At 37.0% G+C, this 18,538-nt stretch overlaps 1 protein-coding gene across 11 annotated transcripts in view; it reads right to left on the bottom strand.

The window, feature by feature from the left end:
* DGKH (diacylglycerol kinase eta) overlaps window positions 1-18,538 on the bottom strand; it is a 245,556-nt gene that overhangs the window by 131,236 nt on the left and 95,782 nt on the right. For all 11 annotated transcript variants that reach the window (XM_072617128.1, XM_072617135.1, XM_072617136.1 and 8 more), the window contains one exon: window positions 2,093-2,203. In XM_072617128.1, coding sequence (XP_072473229.1) covers window positions 2,093-2,203 — 111 coding nt within the window. The remainder of the gene's footprint in view (window positions 1-2,092; window positions 2,204-18,538) is intronic.

Genomic DNA, 18,538 nt, shown 5'->3' with positions numbered 1-18,538 from the left:
CACTAATTCATATGCTTCCTTTCCTACCTTTGTAAAGTTTTTATGAGAATAATGTACACATATATCAGGGACATCTTTGACAAAGGTAGCTATGAGAAGGGAATAGTCACTTTTTGCAAATGATATTGAAAAAGCAGAATGGATTTTTACAGTAACACAATTGACTAAAAGGTGGAAAGTATACAAGACTTCACTGTGTCTATTGTCTGTGGTACACATATGCAGATAGGTATAGGTAGGGAGGTAGGGAGAGGGAGAGACAGACAGACACAGAGACAGAGATACACAGATATATGTATAGAAAGACAAAGAAATACATGAGAGATATACACACATATATGCTTGCCAAAGTTGTTTACTGTTATCACAGAATTTATACAGCACAGAGCACAGATGGCATAGAGATTCTCTCTGGATTGCTGAAGTCTTCCAGAATCTTCTTTGTGCAGATGATATTGTGCTGTTTGTATCTAGTCCACAGAGCTTCCTGAATGAGACACATACAAACTCAAGAAAGGAGATGAGGAGGACCTACTGTAACATGTAATAGGCTGGATGTCCCATGGAAATGCCCTCTTGGACAAATACTTGTGAAAAGAGAATGAGCGTGGGCCTGTTACCGATCAGGAAAAGGACAGCAAACCAGATTGTCCTTGTGAAACTGTGCATGGTTTTTAATGACGATGAGTCTCCCTGAAACAAATATCCATTTTTTTGAGGGTCAATATTTTTCTGATGACACTTCCATGGCATAAGTGTGTGGTCACACAGGAGGAAGGAAAAACATTGCATAACTGCAATATATTAGAATATGGAATTATATGAAAGCAACATAAAGGATATGAATGTATGTATGTATGTACATATGTGTATACATAAAGATATGGCAACCATGTAGCAAAAATTGGTTGACAGTCCTTATTCTCAAGGACTAGCCATCAGTTGTCAAGAGATCTGGAGAAAGATTACAGAACCCTGGGGAGCTTCCCTCTCAAGAATTCATGGGAAAATGTGGGTGAGAGTTGTATTGTATGGATAGACTGCGATCTGCTCCATTGGTGGAAGTATTCTCATTGCTGAGATCATAAATCAATCACAATATTTCAGTACGTGATTTCTTAAGCATTGTCCTAAACTAGAAATGTATTACTAATGGGCTACTTATGTTTTACTGATGAATAAACTAAGACTCTAAATACTTTTCCTTCTGCTTTTGAACAGTATTACCAATTGTATCAACAGCATGAATAACCATACTAATGATTAACTGCTAGTAGCAAGAGATTTTTCACAGTGCATACTGATAAGTGGTATAAGAATACAAGTTTCACATGCCTGTTTGACCACTGACAGAAGATTAAATTTAATTAGATTCAGTGAAGTATTTTCTAATGAGTTTTAACTCAGTTTAAGGTTTAAGTTTGACTTCCTATCATCAGTCTATATCTACTTGTGGTTCATAAAATTTGAAGAATTAAAAAAATTAGAAAAGAATTAAAACAGAAAAAAACCTCATATTTGTTCTCATAAAGTTTAAGTTAATCTCTGTTTTACACAGAAATAAAGTTTAGCTCTAATTTAACTTATATGACAAAAATGGAATTACATTGAATGCTTATTATAAAACTAGGCTTAAGGTTTGTGTTTGTCCTTCGTTGCCAAAGAAGACCATTCCATCAGAGAAAGGATGACATGACTTGCACTTGCCTTTGTTTTGAGCGAGGGAGGGCTGTGCAGGTCACCAGCCTCACTTCTCTTCCAGAGCCATCTGAGTCCAGTGAGCAAACCAGATTGCTCAGGATATTCATCAGGATTATTGGAGATGGCCCAGAAGGTACATGCTTGTGGGACTAACTTGTTTGGCAAAAGCTGACTTCTTGCAAGATCATTTTTGTATTCTGATCACTAACTTCTTCCCCATATACCTTGGATGGGGCAGAGTTGGGAAGAGATAATACTAACTGAATTTAATCTTAACTCACTCCAAAGCAAATAATGTTATAATAAATTTCTAGGAGAAAAAATTTAACTTACTTTCACAAACAATCATAGTTACTTTACAGGGATTTGAACTAGCTTCATAATTTCTTACCTTTGAGTCCTTGGCATAGTAAAGTGTGCGACCCCGAAGTTTGAAATAACGTTTTTTCCACCTTTGAAAGGAGCTGGTCTGCTTCAAGAGTAATCCTTCCTTAATACTTGTCTGGGGAGATAAGCAAAATAATAAAATTGAAATGGTGAATACCACCAAATGAGCATTTTATCCAGTAACACACGTTAATCATTCTATTTTAAACGGTTCATTTCCATAGTGTTGCTAAGAACACTTCTAGAGAGCTTAACTCTACCAGTCATAGCTTCTTCAGTGTAGACATACATACATAGTGTACACACACACATATATAGTATATATTTATTATACATGTATGTTTTGTCTTCCCTAATAAAGTGTAAGCTGCTTTAGAGCAGGCTGTGTTTTATTTTTCTTTTCCTTCAGATCTTTGGCTCCTATCTGGTACACAGTAGGTACTTAACAAATCCTTGTTGATTGAGTGATTGATTGGTGGTCTTAAGTCATTCAGTTACAAAGTATCAGAATCTGCCTTCAAACATAGGATTCTTACTGATACCAAATCTGGATGAACAACATACAGTTAGGTGAATTCACAATTCTATCCAAAAAGATTAGTGAACCAATGAATTGCACAAAATAGATTTAGAGCTAGAAGGGACATTAGAAGCCATTTAGTTCAACCTCTTCTTCAGATGATGAAATTAAGCCACAGAGAGGCTAAGGCACTTGCCAAGGTCAAACATTTAGTGGCAAAGTTAGGATTCAAACATACAGACACTCTCTGACTGCAGATGCAGAGTTCTATCTAGTGCAACACACCCACTAGAGTGAAAGCTTGAAAGCTCTAAGAGTGAGAGTGTGTGTGTGTGTGTGTGTGTCGCTAGTTATATCCCAATCAATTTTATCAATGAAGTTATAAAATCATGAAAGTTGAAAGGAACTTTAAAGAATACTTAGACTTAAAACCTTTTACTTAGTTTCTAATTTGATATCTCATTTTTTCACCAATTACATGTAAAAAAAATTTGTAGTATTCATTTAAAAAAATTTTTGAGTTCCAGATTCTCTTTCCTCCTTCTCATCCAGTAAGAAAGTAAACAATTTGATGCAGGTTATACATGTACAGTCATGCAGAACATACTCCCATGTTAGTCATGTTGTGAAAGAAAACATGGACCAAAAAAAAAAAAACAAGAAAAATAAGTAAAGTTAAAAAAAAGCATTCAGACTCCATCAATTTTTCCTCTGGAGATGGATAGCATAAAATCTTCATTTTAAAGCTGAGGAAACAGGGGCTAGAGTGGTTAAGTATATTTCTTAAAGTCACACAAGTGGCAAACAGAGATTAGAATTTAAATCCAATACCGTCTCACCCAATTTGGTGTTAATATTCTATGACAATAATGTCAATAAGGTCAGAGAGGGTGTGTTGCTCAAATCTTAAAATGACACAAAGTTGGAAGGTAGAGGAGGCATGTTGAATCAGGATTCAAAAAGACGTCAAGAGGCTAGAAAGTGAGCCAAAACTAATAACATGAAATGGAACACAGACAAATACAAAATTCTTCAGTTAGCTTAAAAACTCAAATGTCAAATTACAGAGTGAGGGAGATGTGGTATGTATATAATTTGACTGGATAGGACCTATGGCCTGGAGTGACTACCTCATTATGCTACACAAGCATAAGAAATAATGAATCAAATGTATAAAATAGTGGCTAAAAATGCTAATTAGGCCACACTAATAGAAGTGTTGTGACCATACAGAGAAAGGAAACAATTTGACTCTAACCATGTGGATTATGATATAGGGGACTAGAGTGAAAAACTTATACAGTGTATGTGGGGAGGGGGGGGCACAGAATCTACTCATTTTAAATTTTGCCATAGTAGCATATGATCAGTCTTGTGATCCAATTTGCCTGATTTTGCTTTCTATAAACTGGTGTCAATTTACATGTGAGATTTTTAAACATAAGAAAACAATCCTGGCGCCAATGTTTCTTTACTCAAGGACCTCCCAAGCCATGTGGCTCTCCTGCGTTAGTCAAAGCTCAGGACCAATTATCTCTCCCCAGTTAGTATTTGCATCACTTATGCCCTTACATTTTGACATTTTTCTATGCTGATTCCAAAGAATGGATCAGTCAAGTATTTGTTATAAGTTCCAAGCTGTGCTTGGCTTTGGGAAAATAAAAATAAAGAATCAAACAATCCCTACCAGGAAAGTATCAAAGTCACAACCCACATAAGTTACTGCCTGTCTAAGAACACTTCTTCCACACAACACAGGTATGATGTGGATTCCAGTAAATTTGTGATTACAAATGAGGGTCCCTTTTCCTTTGAAAGCACCAAACTGTACACATTATTACAATTTTAACAAAGAAAAATGTTTTTTAATTATTACAAATTTAAGAGATTAAAACTTTAAAGAACATTTACTTTGGGTCATATAGAATTCTATAAAAATATTCTAAATATTCTAAAACATGAAAATATAAACTGATTTGAGATCAAAAATGAGCATCTCACAATTAAAAGTTATGTGTCATTTTACTGTATTCTTTGCAAGATTTTGTGGAAAAAAATACTTGGCAAGGAATTCAGACATCTAGGTTCCACTAAACTCTACCACTAATTGTATAATTCTGGGCAAGTCACTTAATCTGTTGGGCCTAATTTCCTCATCCATAAAACAAGGAAAATGGACCAAACAATCCCTAAAGGCCCTTTGAGATTAAAGCAAACAAACAAACAAACGTATGGTTTTGGAGATGCATTTATACAACGAGGAAAATTGCCCCCAACACATAATAAATACTTCAGAATTCTAAAAAATTCCTAATATTTTTAAAAGTAAAACAACTTATGTTAAAAATATTGCTAATGAATTTCAAGACAAGTTACACAAAATTAAAGCAAAGTAGCTGTGGCACGTTGGGGGACAGTGTTTATGATTTGATTGCTAAAGTATCCGAAAAGATAACAACTTAAAGAAATAGAACATATTAAATTTAAAAATCACTTCATTTATACCAAACCCCTCCATCATGAGTAGTCGTTCCATAGAAAAAGATTGTTTAGTTCTCTTTGGCTACTTGGATTTTGTTTTGCCACATTTTAAACCACATTAAATCCTGAAAACCACTTTTTAAAATGTAAGTGATTGAGTGACAGAGATAGAGACAGAGACAGAGATACAACAGAAACACCAAATCAAAGAATGAAACAAGTTTTGACCTGAAGAACCTATTCTGAAATGAGCAGAACCAGGAGAACATTATACAGAGTAACACCAACATTGTGCAGCAATACAAAGATCTAAGACAATTCCAAAAGACTTATGATATTCTATCCACATCCAGAGAAAGAACTATGGAGTCTGAATGCAGACGGAAGCATATTCTTTTCTCTTTTTTTCTCTTTCTTGTGGTTTTTCCCTTTTGTTCTGATGCTTCCTTCACAATATGACTAATGTAGAAATAGGTTTAATACGATTGTACATGTATACCCTATATCAGATTACATACCATCTTGGGGAAGGAGAGGAAAAAAACTAGAACTCAAAATCTTATAAAAGTGAATCTAGAAAACTAAAAATTTAGTTTTAAAAAAAGAACCTATTTTGTAATAAGCAGAAAAATCATAGAATTGTATATTTCAAGGTAGAAGATACCTTAGCAGTTGTTATGGTAAGCCTTTCATTTTATAGCGGAGAAACTGACTCCTGGAAGCAACTTGTCCAAGGTCCCATAAGAAGTAACTGAAAGAGTTGTAATTTTAAGCCAGATCTTCTGAAGGCAGTATGGCATAGTTGATAGGGCCCTGAACTTCAAGTCAGGAAGACCTAGATCCACTGCTTACCATGTGAATGACCTTGAGCAAGTCATTTAATCTTTTTGGACCTCACTTTCCTCATCTGTAAAATGAAGGGTGTTAGACTCTTTAGGCCCTAAGGTGTCTTCCAGCTCTAGGTCAAGAATCCTATGATACTATCTACTACACCAAACTTGTCTCTAAGGAGGTTTGATGTTTTTATAATGTGAGTACTCTAGTTATACACACTAAAAATTTCCCTTATTTATTATACTCATGACGAGAAATACCTGTACTTACTGGTTAACTTGTATGATAAAAGGTTATTTTTTCAATTTAAAAATTAACAAATCAATGTCATTCAAAAATAAAAGAGATACAAATAATTCTAAGAAGAAAAGGAGTTAAGGAGATCTAAATGACAAACTTTTCCCTTAGAGTCACTTTTCCTTGTTTTTAAGTTCCGGTGTTCACTGTGAGAAACAAAAGGGAAAAGAAAAAGTAAAGGGAAGGGTATTTGTGGGGAAAACATCTTTTATTGACACTGATTCTCCAAAAGATAAAGAAATACTACAAAGCGATGACAATGCACTTTTAATATCTCTGAGAAAAAAGCAAAAAAGCTTTTTATGTTTGTAATTTAAGAAAATAATGATTAAGAATGTCCATTTTTACTAAAGGGGAAACTAGGTGGTACAGAGGATAGAGTGTTGGGTCTGGAGTCAGGAAGGCTGGGTTTAAAAATGCACTTCAGACACTTACCAGCTCTGTGACATAAGTGTAATGTTAATGGAATAGGAAGATCTTCCCCATCCATTAATAGGTCTATGTGACCCCATGTGTTCAATCACTGATGTCTTGTTGCTTTCCAGCCCAGTTGTGAAACATCCTGAGTCACATAGAGCCCATTGGGGGAGGAACTTGAGTAGGAGGAGCTTTCTTAGAGGGAGACTTTCTTACAGGGAGGTTTGCTTGTAAGAAGGCTTTCACATCTTTTGGTACTAAGGTCTAGGCATTGAGTCAAGAGAGCTGTGATACCTTCGGCTCTAAAAGAGTATATACATATATATACGTATATGTATATATATATACGTATATATATTCTGAGGTTGGTATTTTGCTCTGGGAGTTTGGGGTTTGCTCATAAGAAAGACTTTTTCATTCCCTGGATGGGACTCTGAGTAGTCTTTTGTTAAGAGCACTCTACCTACTCAGATGTTGCTGGTGTTCCCCCATCTGGTGGTGTATGTAGGCTGTTGTATTACTTTGTTCAGACAGTTGGAGCCCTGTCTGTTTATCTTTGTCCTAATTTCTCTGCTTCTATTTTCTCAGTTTGTATTTTCTCCACGTTCAGGGTGTTAACCTTTCCCCTGAACTCCTATATATAATTTGACATCTATTTTGCTACTGATTTGTATAAATGGATTTTTTTGATACTTCTTATGTATCTTCATTGTGGAACTTGCATTTGGTGGGAAAGAAACTAAACCTTGGATACAAAGCTTGGGGTTCTGCTTTCCCCAGTTAATGAAACAATGGTCAGAAATAGTTTCAACCTGAAAACCATATCCCCTAGAAGAATAATATTTAAGAGAGCAGATAGATATAATTATATATTGGTGTCTCCTCTCTGAGGAGAGCATAGTGGCTAAGCTTCCGACCCTAATCTCTTACTTTCCCTCCTAGAAGGAATTAAAGTCTCTCTTGGAGGAATGTGGTCAGAAAAGAGACTAGAGATGTCTATTCTACCTCTTCAGAGTCACACAAAGATATCCCCATGCTACATGTGAAGAACAAATCTTCACTGTGTAAGAAAATGGTGAATATAATGTAATCCTGAATTTTTATGCCATAGAAGTAAAAAGAAAGAAAAAAAAGAAAAGAATAGTAAACCTGAAATTCCAACTTTTCAAAATCTAGAATGTTAAAAATTCAGTGACAGAATTAATTACTAATTAGTGATGAAATATACCAATGAATCCTGAAGTAAATATTCATTTAGGTTTCTAAGTTTGGTTTGTTTTTGATAGGACCTGTGATTTCATCAGTATAAGGCACTCTTAGTTAAAAAAAAAAAAAAACCCTCCTAGATACAGACTGGCACTAAGAAGTTAAGTGATGCACATTCCATATGTAGTAGAAGCCAAGACTCAAACCTAGATCTTCCAGACATAAAAGCCAGTTCTCTACCACTGTGCCACGCTGCCTTTAAAGTTTGGTTATTATGAAAAAAGAACAGTAAAGCAACAAAAGAGAAAGTATTAATGATTTTAGAAGACTTGTCACAAATTTACCTAATAGGACCAGAACTTGCTAGCACACATGTTTATTAACATGAGATTGAGGAAACCTAGGTAAACTTTTGGCAGTTCAAATAACAAAGTTCTGCTGAACAAAATGATGTTCAAAATTAAGATTACAAATGGTAAAGTAATGAGAAAGTCAGTTGGACAGACTAGCAAGATTATTCTTTCATCACAAAAAAAAGCTAAATTATAAAAGTCCAATCGAAGCAATGACAGAAATTTCATAAATTCAATCTGATGTAGCATTTACTAAGACTGTAGTGTTGCATAGAGCTATCCAAGGTGCTGAGAGGAAAACAAATGTTAGATAAGACATAATTGCTACCCCTTTGGATCATACAGTCTAACAGTAAAATAACAAATACACTGAAAATTACAATAAAAAATAATATGTAGAAAGCCACAATTCCTCTCAGAACACAGTTCCTACTCTCAAGGAGCTTACATTCCTATGGGGAATACAACACAATAAAACTTAACATGAATGATATATACAGAGTAAATGGAAGGTACATCTCAGAGGAAATGCATTTAGCATTGGTGGTCAGGACTGAGAGACTTCAAGAGGTTTCTTGAAGAAGGTGTGATTTTATCTGAGTCTTAAAGAAAGCCAAAGAATCAAGGAAACAGATAATGAGAGAGATTTCTGGGTTCAGCTAGTGAAAAGGCATGAATTGTATGTCACATGTGAGGAAGAATCTGTGTCTCTCCTAAACATTTTATTTAAGAGATTGTGGTTCTTCATAAGCTGATTTTATCATAAATATTCTTTTTCTGCTCTTTTCAGGAACCACACTGTTTACCTACAAACGCAAAAGGACCTTGCATTTGGAATGAGCTCTCTGTTTATCTTCAACTCTCAGAATCCCTTCCTTAAAGAACAGTCTAGGTGCCCTGATCTCCCCCACCCACCCACTTGTTAGTGTACTTTGCCTCTAGAGTCCACTTTGTTTAACTTTGTATATAACTTGCATTTACTTTATATATTATATATCCCCAAAAGAATGTAGGCTGTTTGAGGGCAGAAAATGTTTCATTTTTTTTCCTTCTGTGTCCCAATCTCCTAGGACAGAGCTAAACACTACTAAACACTTAACATATGCTCAGTTGAACTGCCTGTTGGGTGGGGGACTGTAATGTTAATGTAAGGTTAATGATGGGTGGGGGGAAGAGTTAAAGATCTTCCCCGCCCATTAAGAGGTCTCAATACCTTCTGTTAATTTCTATTGAGACAATGGGTTTGAGGGTCTTGCCCTCTGGCTCTGAAAAGTGTATAAATACTCTGAGGTGAGGTTTTACTTTGGGGCTTATACATTGGAAGTGTTCATTTGGCCAGACAAGACTCTGGGTAGCCCTTAAGGAGTCCCCTGGCTTTGAAATCCCAGGTGTTGATGCTTCTCTCTCTGGTAATGATGTATGTATGTAATGGTCAGATAGTTGGATCTGTCTGTTGATCTGTGATGTATGTATTGCTGATGGTCAGAGAGTTGAAAGCCCTTTCTGATGGTGTTTATTTCTCAGCTTGTTATTTTTTCTGTTGGTATATGGGAGTGATTAAAGTGATTGTTGACCCCTCAAAAGTTGCTTTCCTTTTAGAAAAGCAAATCTGTTGGCCCTCCTGTGTATGCCAGAGTCCTTGCTGTTACACTCACCTAGAACAGAACATGATTTTCCAGACATGATCAGGCCAGTGAAGAACATAGTGCATATTCTCAATACTAAATCTGTAATTAATGCAACCTAAGAGCATATGGGCTTTTTGGCATCTATACCACACTGCTGATCCATACTGAGCTTGTAATCCACTAAAGCCTCTAAACTACTAATCTTGTCAGGTTTCTTCTAGCCTGTTCTTAAAAGTGTGAATAACCATTCAGGACAATAAGAGAAAGTAGGAATGTCTTTTAGGGGGTACACTTTATTTTTGCTAAAAGGAAAAAGATACCAAGAAAACAGAACTGCTCTTGCTGAGTTTTAAAAAAAAGTCAGCAACTTACTTCTTATCATTACATGAAACCCACAAAACAACTTTCTTAGACTGATTTGAGGAAAATTTCATTTATCTTATTTAGATTCTAATCCCTAGAGCCAGTGACTATGCAACCAAATCTGTAGTTAACAAAGCCAAACTGTTGGTGTTTGGGTCCATATTAGGTTCCATATTATGACAGGTATGTCAGGATTCCCCTGCAGTTACCTGAAACTGTTTAGGTATTATTTCTGAATTTAACATAGTAAAGGATCTTCTAGACATGGCAAGTAGGTAAAAAGGCAGGAAGATGCAGATGAAATATTGTGTAAGAGGAGCAGCAGGTAGATAAGTTTGGCTGGACCAGAGAGGCCTTAAAGAGGGAATAATGTGAAAGAAATCCAGAAAGGTTGGCCAAGGTCTGATTATGAAAGACTAGAAATCTCCTCCAAACAGAGGAAATTATATTTTATCTCAGAGGGAAAAAAAGAAGAAAATGGAGTTTTTTGAATAGGGGAGTGGCGTGTTCAGGCTTTAGGAAATTCTTGGAAACTGCAGAAGATATCCTGGAGAAGGACTTGAGGCTGGGAAGATGATATATAGGACATTGTAATCATTCAGAGGAGAGGTAATATAGGAGATAATGAGAGCTGAACTAGAATCCTAGCTGCCTGCCCTTGGATAACTCATAATGTAGTAAAGAAGACAATTCACAGACAAACAGTAAATGGAGAAAAATTCCAGAGTAACATTAATGCAACGAAAGTAGAATTAATAGATGCAGACAGACAGACAGCCACAGAGGATTTATTAAATGATTTCTATAGGTAAGACACTCTGCCACGCATTGGGGAAGTAAATACAAAAAAAAACAAGCCAATCTCTGCCCTAGAGAAGCTCATTTAGAACAGCATCGCAGGGTACACACATGAAGTGGAAATGGCATGCTTTGGAGCTGGTTACCAGGAAGTGAAATAGGGGCCCAGCTTCATGCAAAATACAGTGAATCCTCTTCGATTAGGGTTCAGAGGAGTTGCAGGAATAGAGTTCAAAATACTAGTGAAGAGGAGGAAGGGATCATGGACAGAGTGGAGGAAGCATGGTTTGGAGTTGGCAACCAGGAAGGGAGGTAAAGGTGTGGTCCCATGTAAGAGACACGTGAATGATGGTTGGCATCTGAGAGATGGAAGTTACCTCCCAGCTTACATTACTATGATCCCTTCCATGAAGCATAATGCTCTTTTGCTACATCCTCCCCTCCCCACCATCAAAGAAGCAATCTAAGTTACCTGTCAGTTTAAGATTGCAGAGACTGATCTCCCAAATTAAGTCAAATCAAATCTAGTTAAGGAACTTACAAAGTAAGTGCCTTCTCTGTTCCAGGCACTGTACTAAGTCTATGTGTATAGGGTTTTAAAAACATCCCTTTTCATTTCTGAGAAGCTCTAATTGTTAGCAAGTACTTAATAAGCAATTAAGAACAAATAAGCCTTTATTATACATAGAGTATTCCTTTTAAATGAGCCTACCTCATGTAACAGAGCAATAAAGTGTGGCCTTTAAGAATAGGCTCTAATATAAATTTTTCTCTTGGTGCCATTTATAAAATTGTTATGGGCTGGGCACAGTGCATCTCCTCTATGTAGATAAAGAGCCAAAGAAAGCGAACGCTGATCTGGAGTTTGGTGGTTTATGCTGCCCCAGTCTGGCACTGAGAAAAAGCTGCCAGGGCTCATGGATGTGATAAATCATCTTTATCCAGTACACACACCTTTTGAAATGGCATTATACAGTGGTCTGAAGTCTTTCTTTCATGCCCGCATTTCAGCAAAAAGTGTTCTAAGTTTCAATAAATTCCATAAGGTAAAAAACAATGATGCTTCCAAAAAAAAATTTGAAGTTACAAGCAGATAGCAAGAATAAGGAAGTAGACTGAGCGCTGTACTAATGTGAATAAAATTCAGCATCACCTAGAGGCTTCTACCACACTGGATAGATGCACTGGGATTTGTACAAATAAAGTGAATCATCATCATCAAAGAGATCACAAAACAGTGGCAGATGACTCAGGCTACATTGACAATAAATTATGAAAATAAGTATACACAGATTTTAGTGTTTTAACCAAACAAAACACAGCAATTATTAATGTGATTCAAATCTGACATGTAAATGTTACTGTGTTAGGTGGTAATTAAACATAAATAAAAAGAAGTTAATATAAATGTCTATAATTAGTATTACCTTTACAGAACTAAACCCAAGTAAGTAGTTTTACTTTTCTTACTTTATTAATTTTCCAGTATTTATTACCATTATTAAAGTCAATTTTCCTTAAAAATGATAAATATTGGAGAAAATGTGGGAAAATTGGAAAAGGACCCACATGTATAACTATATTTATAGCAGCTCTTTTTGCAGTGGCAAAGAATTAGAAACTGAGGGGATGCCCATCAGTTGGGGAATGGCTGAACAAACTATGGTATAGGAATGCAATAGAATACTTCTGTGCTATAAGAAATGATGAGCAGGCAGATGTCAGAAAAGCCTGGAAAGACTTCCTGCTGCTGGGAGAAGTGAGCAGAACCAGGAGGACATTGTACACACTGTGTGATGACCAACTTTGACAGACAGCTCAGCAATACAATGATCTAAGATAATTCCAAATAGAATTATCAAAAATTACACCAAAAAGCAAGACAACTTCTGCCCTAGGGGAGCTAACTTAAAACAGCATCATGAGGTACACACATAAAGTGTGTCCATAATTCATGATGGAAAATGCTAATAAACACAGGGCATCTGAATGCAGATCGAAGCACACTATTTTCTTTCTCTTTCTTTTCTTTCTCATGGCTTTTCCTTTTTGTTTTGACTACTCATTCACAACATGACTAACGTGGAAATATGGTTAATATGACTGTGTATGTATAGCCTATATCAGCTTGTCATCTTGGGGAAAGGGGAGGGGCCAGAAAAACAATTGGAACTCAAAATCTTATAAAAGTAAATGTTGAAAACTAAAAAAAGATGATAATTTTACTTCATACTATTTACCAATTAATCACTCACTATAATCACCAACACATGTATTCAAAGAAAAAGGCTTCAAATCTTCTCTAACGGCTGAGGTTCCTTGGTGTCAGACTGAGTTCTCCCATGCTTCACAGATACTTTCCTGAGTGCTTTGCCCATTTTCCCCTATCACATTAGAGCTTTTATAATGCTTTCTCCTGTTCCCCAACTCAGAGTTCTTGTTTCCTTCCCTGAACCTCTATTGAAGCCACATTTTGGGACCATTAGATACCTGCGGAATATCGGTCCAGAGAGCAAGAGCATCATTGCCTTTTAGTATAAATGAAAGGCAATCTTGGAGGAAAAGTACTAGAAGTGAAGGGAGAAGAGGGTACCAGACATGGCCTCTTTGCAGGAAGCAGAATTTGAGATGAGTTTTGAAGGAAGCCAGAGAAGCAGATGGCAGCAGGGATGAAGGAGAACACTCAGGCATGGGATATAAGTACGAAAAAGCAGACTGTATGCAGTGTGTGAGGAACACTGTGAAGATCATTATCACCAGATTAGAGAATGGAAGGTGGGAAGTCAAGTCTTGTGTGTTGATGGTTATTTGCATATTGTCTTCCCCATTTGAATTTTAACTCTTTGAAAGCAGAGATCTTATTTTTTCCTTTCTTTGTATCCTCAGAATTTAGCATAGTGCTTGGTACATAGTAAGTGCTTAGTAATGACTAGTTGACTGTCAAGAACTGTTCTCTAGTCATACCTTTCCTATTCTCTATTTGTGCTTGATATAATCTATATTAAATGCTTAGCAAATGTTAAGTACTTAGTAATCATCAGCTATTATTAAGAGATGGGAATGGGGGTTGGAGCCAAGATGGTAGAGTAACAGCAAAGACTTTCTAAAGCACTCCAGCAAAGCCCAGCAAAATACCAGTAAAAAATAACTCTAAACAAATTCTGGAACTACAGAACCCACAGAATGAAGGAGTGAAGCAAACCTCTAGCCCAAGACAGCCTGGAAGGTCTCAAGGCAGAGTCCAGCATGGGTTGTGCTGGCACAGACAGGACCTGAGCCAGCACTGGGGAAACTGACTCTCTCACACCTATAGTGGTTTCCAAACTTCAGGACCCCGAAATGTTGAGGATAAATTAGAAGGTCAGTGGAAAAAGCCTGTGGGACCAGTGGAGGAGAGTGGAGTGGTCCAGCCCTAGTCCCAGGGCAGCTGAGGGGGGAGGGGAAAGAGGAACCTGCAGCAGCTGCTGTTTCTGAAGCCCTAAGCCCACAGACTGGGGGGGGGGGGGACAGGGGCGGGGGACAGGGTGAAGAGGAAATCGAGCAGCTGACAGTACACCCTCCACAACCACTGGAAGCAGAGACCTACCTTGACAAAAAGCTCAAAAGTCAAGTAAATGTCTGGGGAAATGAGCAAAAACTGGAAAAAAGAATCAGACTATAGAATTTTTCTTTGGTGACAAAGAAGACCAAAGCATGCTAACAGAAGAAAGCAAAGTCAAAGTTTCTCCATCCAAAGCCTCCAAGAAAATATGAGTTGGTCTCAGGCTATGGAAGAGATCAAAAAGAATTTAGGAAATCAAGTAAGAGAAGTAGAGCAAAAATTGGGAAGAGAAATGAGAGCAATGCAAGAAAATCATGAAAAATGAGTCAACTGCTTGCTAAAGGAGACCTAAAAAAATGCTGAAGAAAATAACACTTTAAAAATAGACTAACTCAAATGAGAAAAGAGATCCAAAAAGCCAATGAAGAGAACAATGCCCTAAAAAGCAGAACTGATCAGATGGAAAAGGAGATCTAGAAGCTCAATGAAGAAAATAATGTCTTAAAAATTAGAATGGAGCAGATAGAAGCTAATGACTTTATGAAAAAGCAAGAAATTATAAATCAAAACCAAAGGAATGAAAAAATAGCAGACAATGTGAAATATGTCACTGGAAAATCAACTCACCTGGAAAATAGATCCAGAGAGACAATTTAAAAATTATGGGACTACCTGAAAGCCACAATCAAAAAAAGAACCTAGACATCATCTTACATGAAATTATCAAGAAAAACTGCCCTGATATTCTAGAACCAGAGGGTAAAATAAATATTGAAAGAATCTACTGATCACCTCCTGAAAGAGATCCAAAAAGAAAAACTCCTAGGAATACTGTAACCAAATTCCAGAGTTTCCAGGTCAAGGAGAAAATATTATACAAGTAGCCAGAAAGAAACAACTCAAGTATTGTGGAAATACAATCAGGATAACACAAGATCTAGCAGCTTCTACATTAAAGGATAGAAGATCTTGCAATATGATATTCCAGAAGTCAAAGGAACTAGGATTAAAACCAAGAATCAATTACCCAGTAAAACTGAATATAATACTTCAAGGGGAAAAATGGTCATTCAATGAAATAGAGGACTTTCAAACATTCTTGATGAAAAGACCAGAGCTGAATAGAAAATCTGACTTTCAAAAACAAAGATCAAGAGAAGCATGAAAAGGTCAACAGGAAACAGAAATCATAAGGGACTTATTAAAGTTGAGCTGTTTATATTCCTACATGGAAAGATCATATTTGTAACTCTTGAGACTTTCCTCAGTATTTGGGTAGTTGGAGGGATAATAGACATATAGACAGAGGGGCATGGGGTGAGTTGAATAGGAAGGGATGATATCTAAAAAAATTAAGAGGTGAGAGAGAAATATATTGGGGGGAGAAAGGGAGAAATGGAATGGGGCAAACTATCTCTCATAAAAGAGGCAAGAAACGATTTTTTAATGGAGGGGAAAAGAGGAAAGGTTAGAAGGAAAAAGGGCAGCTTACGCTCATCACATTTGACTTAAGGAGAGAATAATATGCTCACTCAATTTGGTATGAAAATCTATCTTACACTACAGGAACATAGATGAGTGGGGTGTGGGGGGGATGATAGAAAGGAGGACAAATGAGAGGAAGGGGGTAATTAGAAGTAAACACTTTTGGGGAGGGACAAGGTCAAAAGAGAGAATAGAGTAAATGGGGGGCTGGATAAGATGGAGGGAAATAGAGTTAGTCTTTCACACCATGACTTTTATGGAAGTCTTTTGCATAACTGCACATGTATAACCTATATTGAATTGCTTGCCTTTTCAGTAGGGATGGGTGGGGAAGGAGGAAGGGAAAGAAGTTGTAATTCAAAGTTCTAAAAATAAATGTTAAAAATTGTTTTTACATGCAACTGGGAAATAAGAAATATAGGTAATGGGGTATAGAAATCTATCTTACTCTACAAGAAAATAGAGAAGAAAGGGATAAGGGAAGGGAGGGGAATGATAGAAGAGAGGGTGGCTTGGGGAAAGGGGTAATCAAAACCCGCACTCTCTTGGTGTAGGGGAAGGGAGAGATGGGGAAAAATTTGGAACGCAAAATCTTGAGGAAAAGAATGTTGAAAACTAAAAATAAATAAATAAATTTCAAAAAAAGAGATGGGAATGGGAAGGTGCCAGCTTAGACACTCTCCTACCTACTCCTAACCCAGCACAGGCAGGTCCCCTAAAAGGGTAAAATTAAAGCAGATTTCCCCTCAGTGTAAGTCATAACCTGTATTAGAATTTCAGGTCTAGGGAAATATTTATTCACCCCCTACAAAATTTTCTCTCCCCTTACTTGTTGTTCAATCATTTCAGTCATATCCAATTCTTCATAAACCTATTTGAGGTCTTCTTGGCAAAGATACTGGGTAGTCTGCCATTTCCTTCTGCAGCTCATTTTACAGATGAGGAAACTGAGGCCAAAAGATGCCCAGGATCGTACAGCTAATAAGTGTCTGAGGCCAGATTGGAACTCAGATCTTCTTGACTCCAGGCCCTGTGCTCTATCCACTGTGCCACCTAGCTGCTTCCACAGACTGCTTACTATAACCCAAATGTATTTCTTTTGTTAAAATACATGCTATTAAAAAGTTTAGTCTCCTAATAAAATGCATTTCCACTTGCTTGCTATAATCCAAACATATTTTATTAGGAGACAAGGGGTTTTTTTATTTCCCAATTAGATAAAAGGCTTAAAACAGAAAACATCTGGGAGAATTAACACAATTCTGTGATTAAAAGTATAAAGGAAAATACCAGATTCCTCTTTTAGTAGGAGAAGGAATCAGAAATCAGGCTGACACGTGTCATAAACAGAATGAAAACTGGACACAGTCCCTCTTATTTAATATAATCTAGAAGGAAATTACTATCTTCTTCTGTTGGCCATGAAGCAACCAGAAAAATTCTAGCTGCAAAACCCAAGAAATATTTTCATATGTGGGGTGAAGGGGGAGAGGAGCCAATATGGCAGAGTAGAAAGATACACAGATGCTGAGCTCTTACCCCACAGCCCATAAAATACCCATAAAGAAGAACTCTCAAAAAATTCTAGAGCAGCAGAAGTCACAGAACAACGGAGTGGAGATTTCTGTCCCAGAGAGACCTGAAAAACCGATGGGAAAGGTTTGTTGCCCACTGGTTGCAGAGCAGAACCCAGCCCTGACTTGGCCATGCTGCACCAAGAGAAGCCATGGAGGCAATGGCGGAGGGGGCTCCTAAAGCAGGCAGTGGCCCACATCCATTATTGAAGGTCTCCACATAAACCCCCTGAGGGAACTAAGTCCCATGTGGTAGCCTTGTCCCCACCTGAGCACCTGAACTTAATCTCACACTGAATAGCAGCCCCCCGAGCACTGGCTGGGCTGAACGGGAGGCAAGGTGGTTGTAGAGAGGAAACTCAGAAGTCAAGTAACTGGCTGGGAAAAATGCCCAGAAAAGGGGAAAAAAATAAGATCATAGAAGGTTACTTTCTTGGGGAACAGGTGTCTCCCCCTATCCCTTCAGATGAGAAAGAACAAGGCATACTGTCAGAGGAAGTCAAGGCCTCTGCCTCCAAAGGGAACTTATAATGGGTTCAGGCAATAGAAGACCTTAAAAAACAAGTTAGCAGCTTACCAAAGGAAAACCAAAACCATGATGAGGAAAATAACAGCTTTAAAAAGAGGCTAACTCAACTGGAAAAAGAGGTCCAAAAAGCCAATGAGGAGAAGGAGGTTTTAAAAAGCAGAATTAGCCAAATGGAGGAGAAGGTTCAAAAGCTCACTGAACAAAATAATTCATTGAAAGAGAGAATTGAGTCCAGGGAAACGAATGACTATGAGTAAACCAAGAAGTTAGTAAACAAAACCAAAAATTTGAAAAGATAGAAGATAAGGTGAAATATTTTCATATCATGTTTGATATCTATCTCAATTTTGATGCTATCACACACATTTAAAGACACTCTCAAATCACTCTTTAAAAAAAATGAAACTATCTTTAGTCTCTTTGT

Source organism: Notamacropus eugenii, chromosome 6 (genome assembly GCF_028372415.1).
Source record: "Notamacropus eugenii isolate mMacEug1 chromosome 6, mMacEug1.pri_v2, whole genome shotgun sequence".
Classification (NCBI taxonomy): domain Eukaryota; kingdom Metazoa; phylum Chordata; class Mammalia; order Diprotodontia; family Macropodidae; genus Notamacropus; species Notamacropus eugenii.
This window is presented reverse-complemented; position numbering and strand designations above follow the sequence as displayed.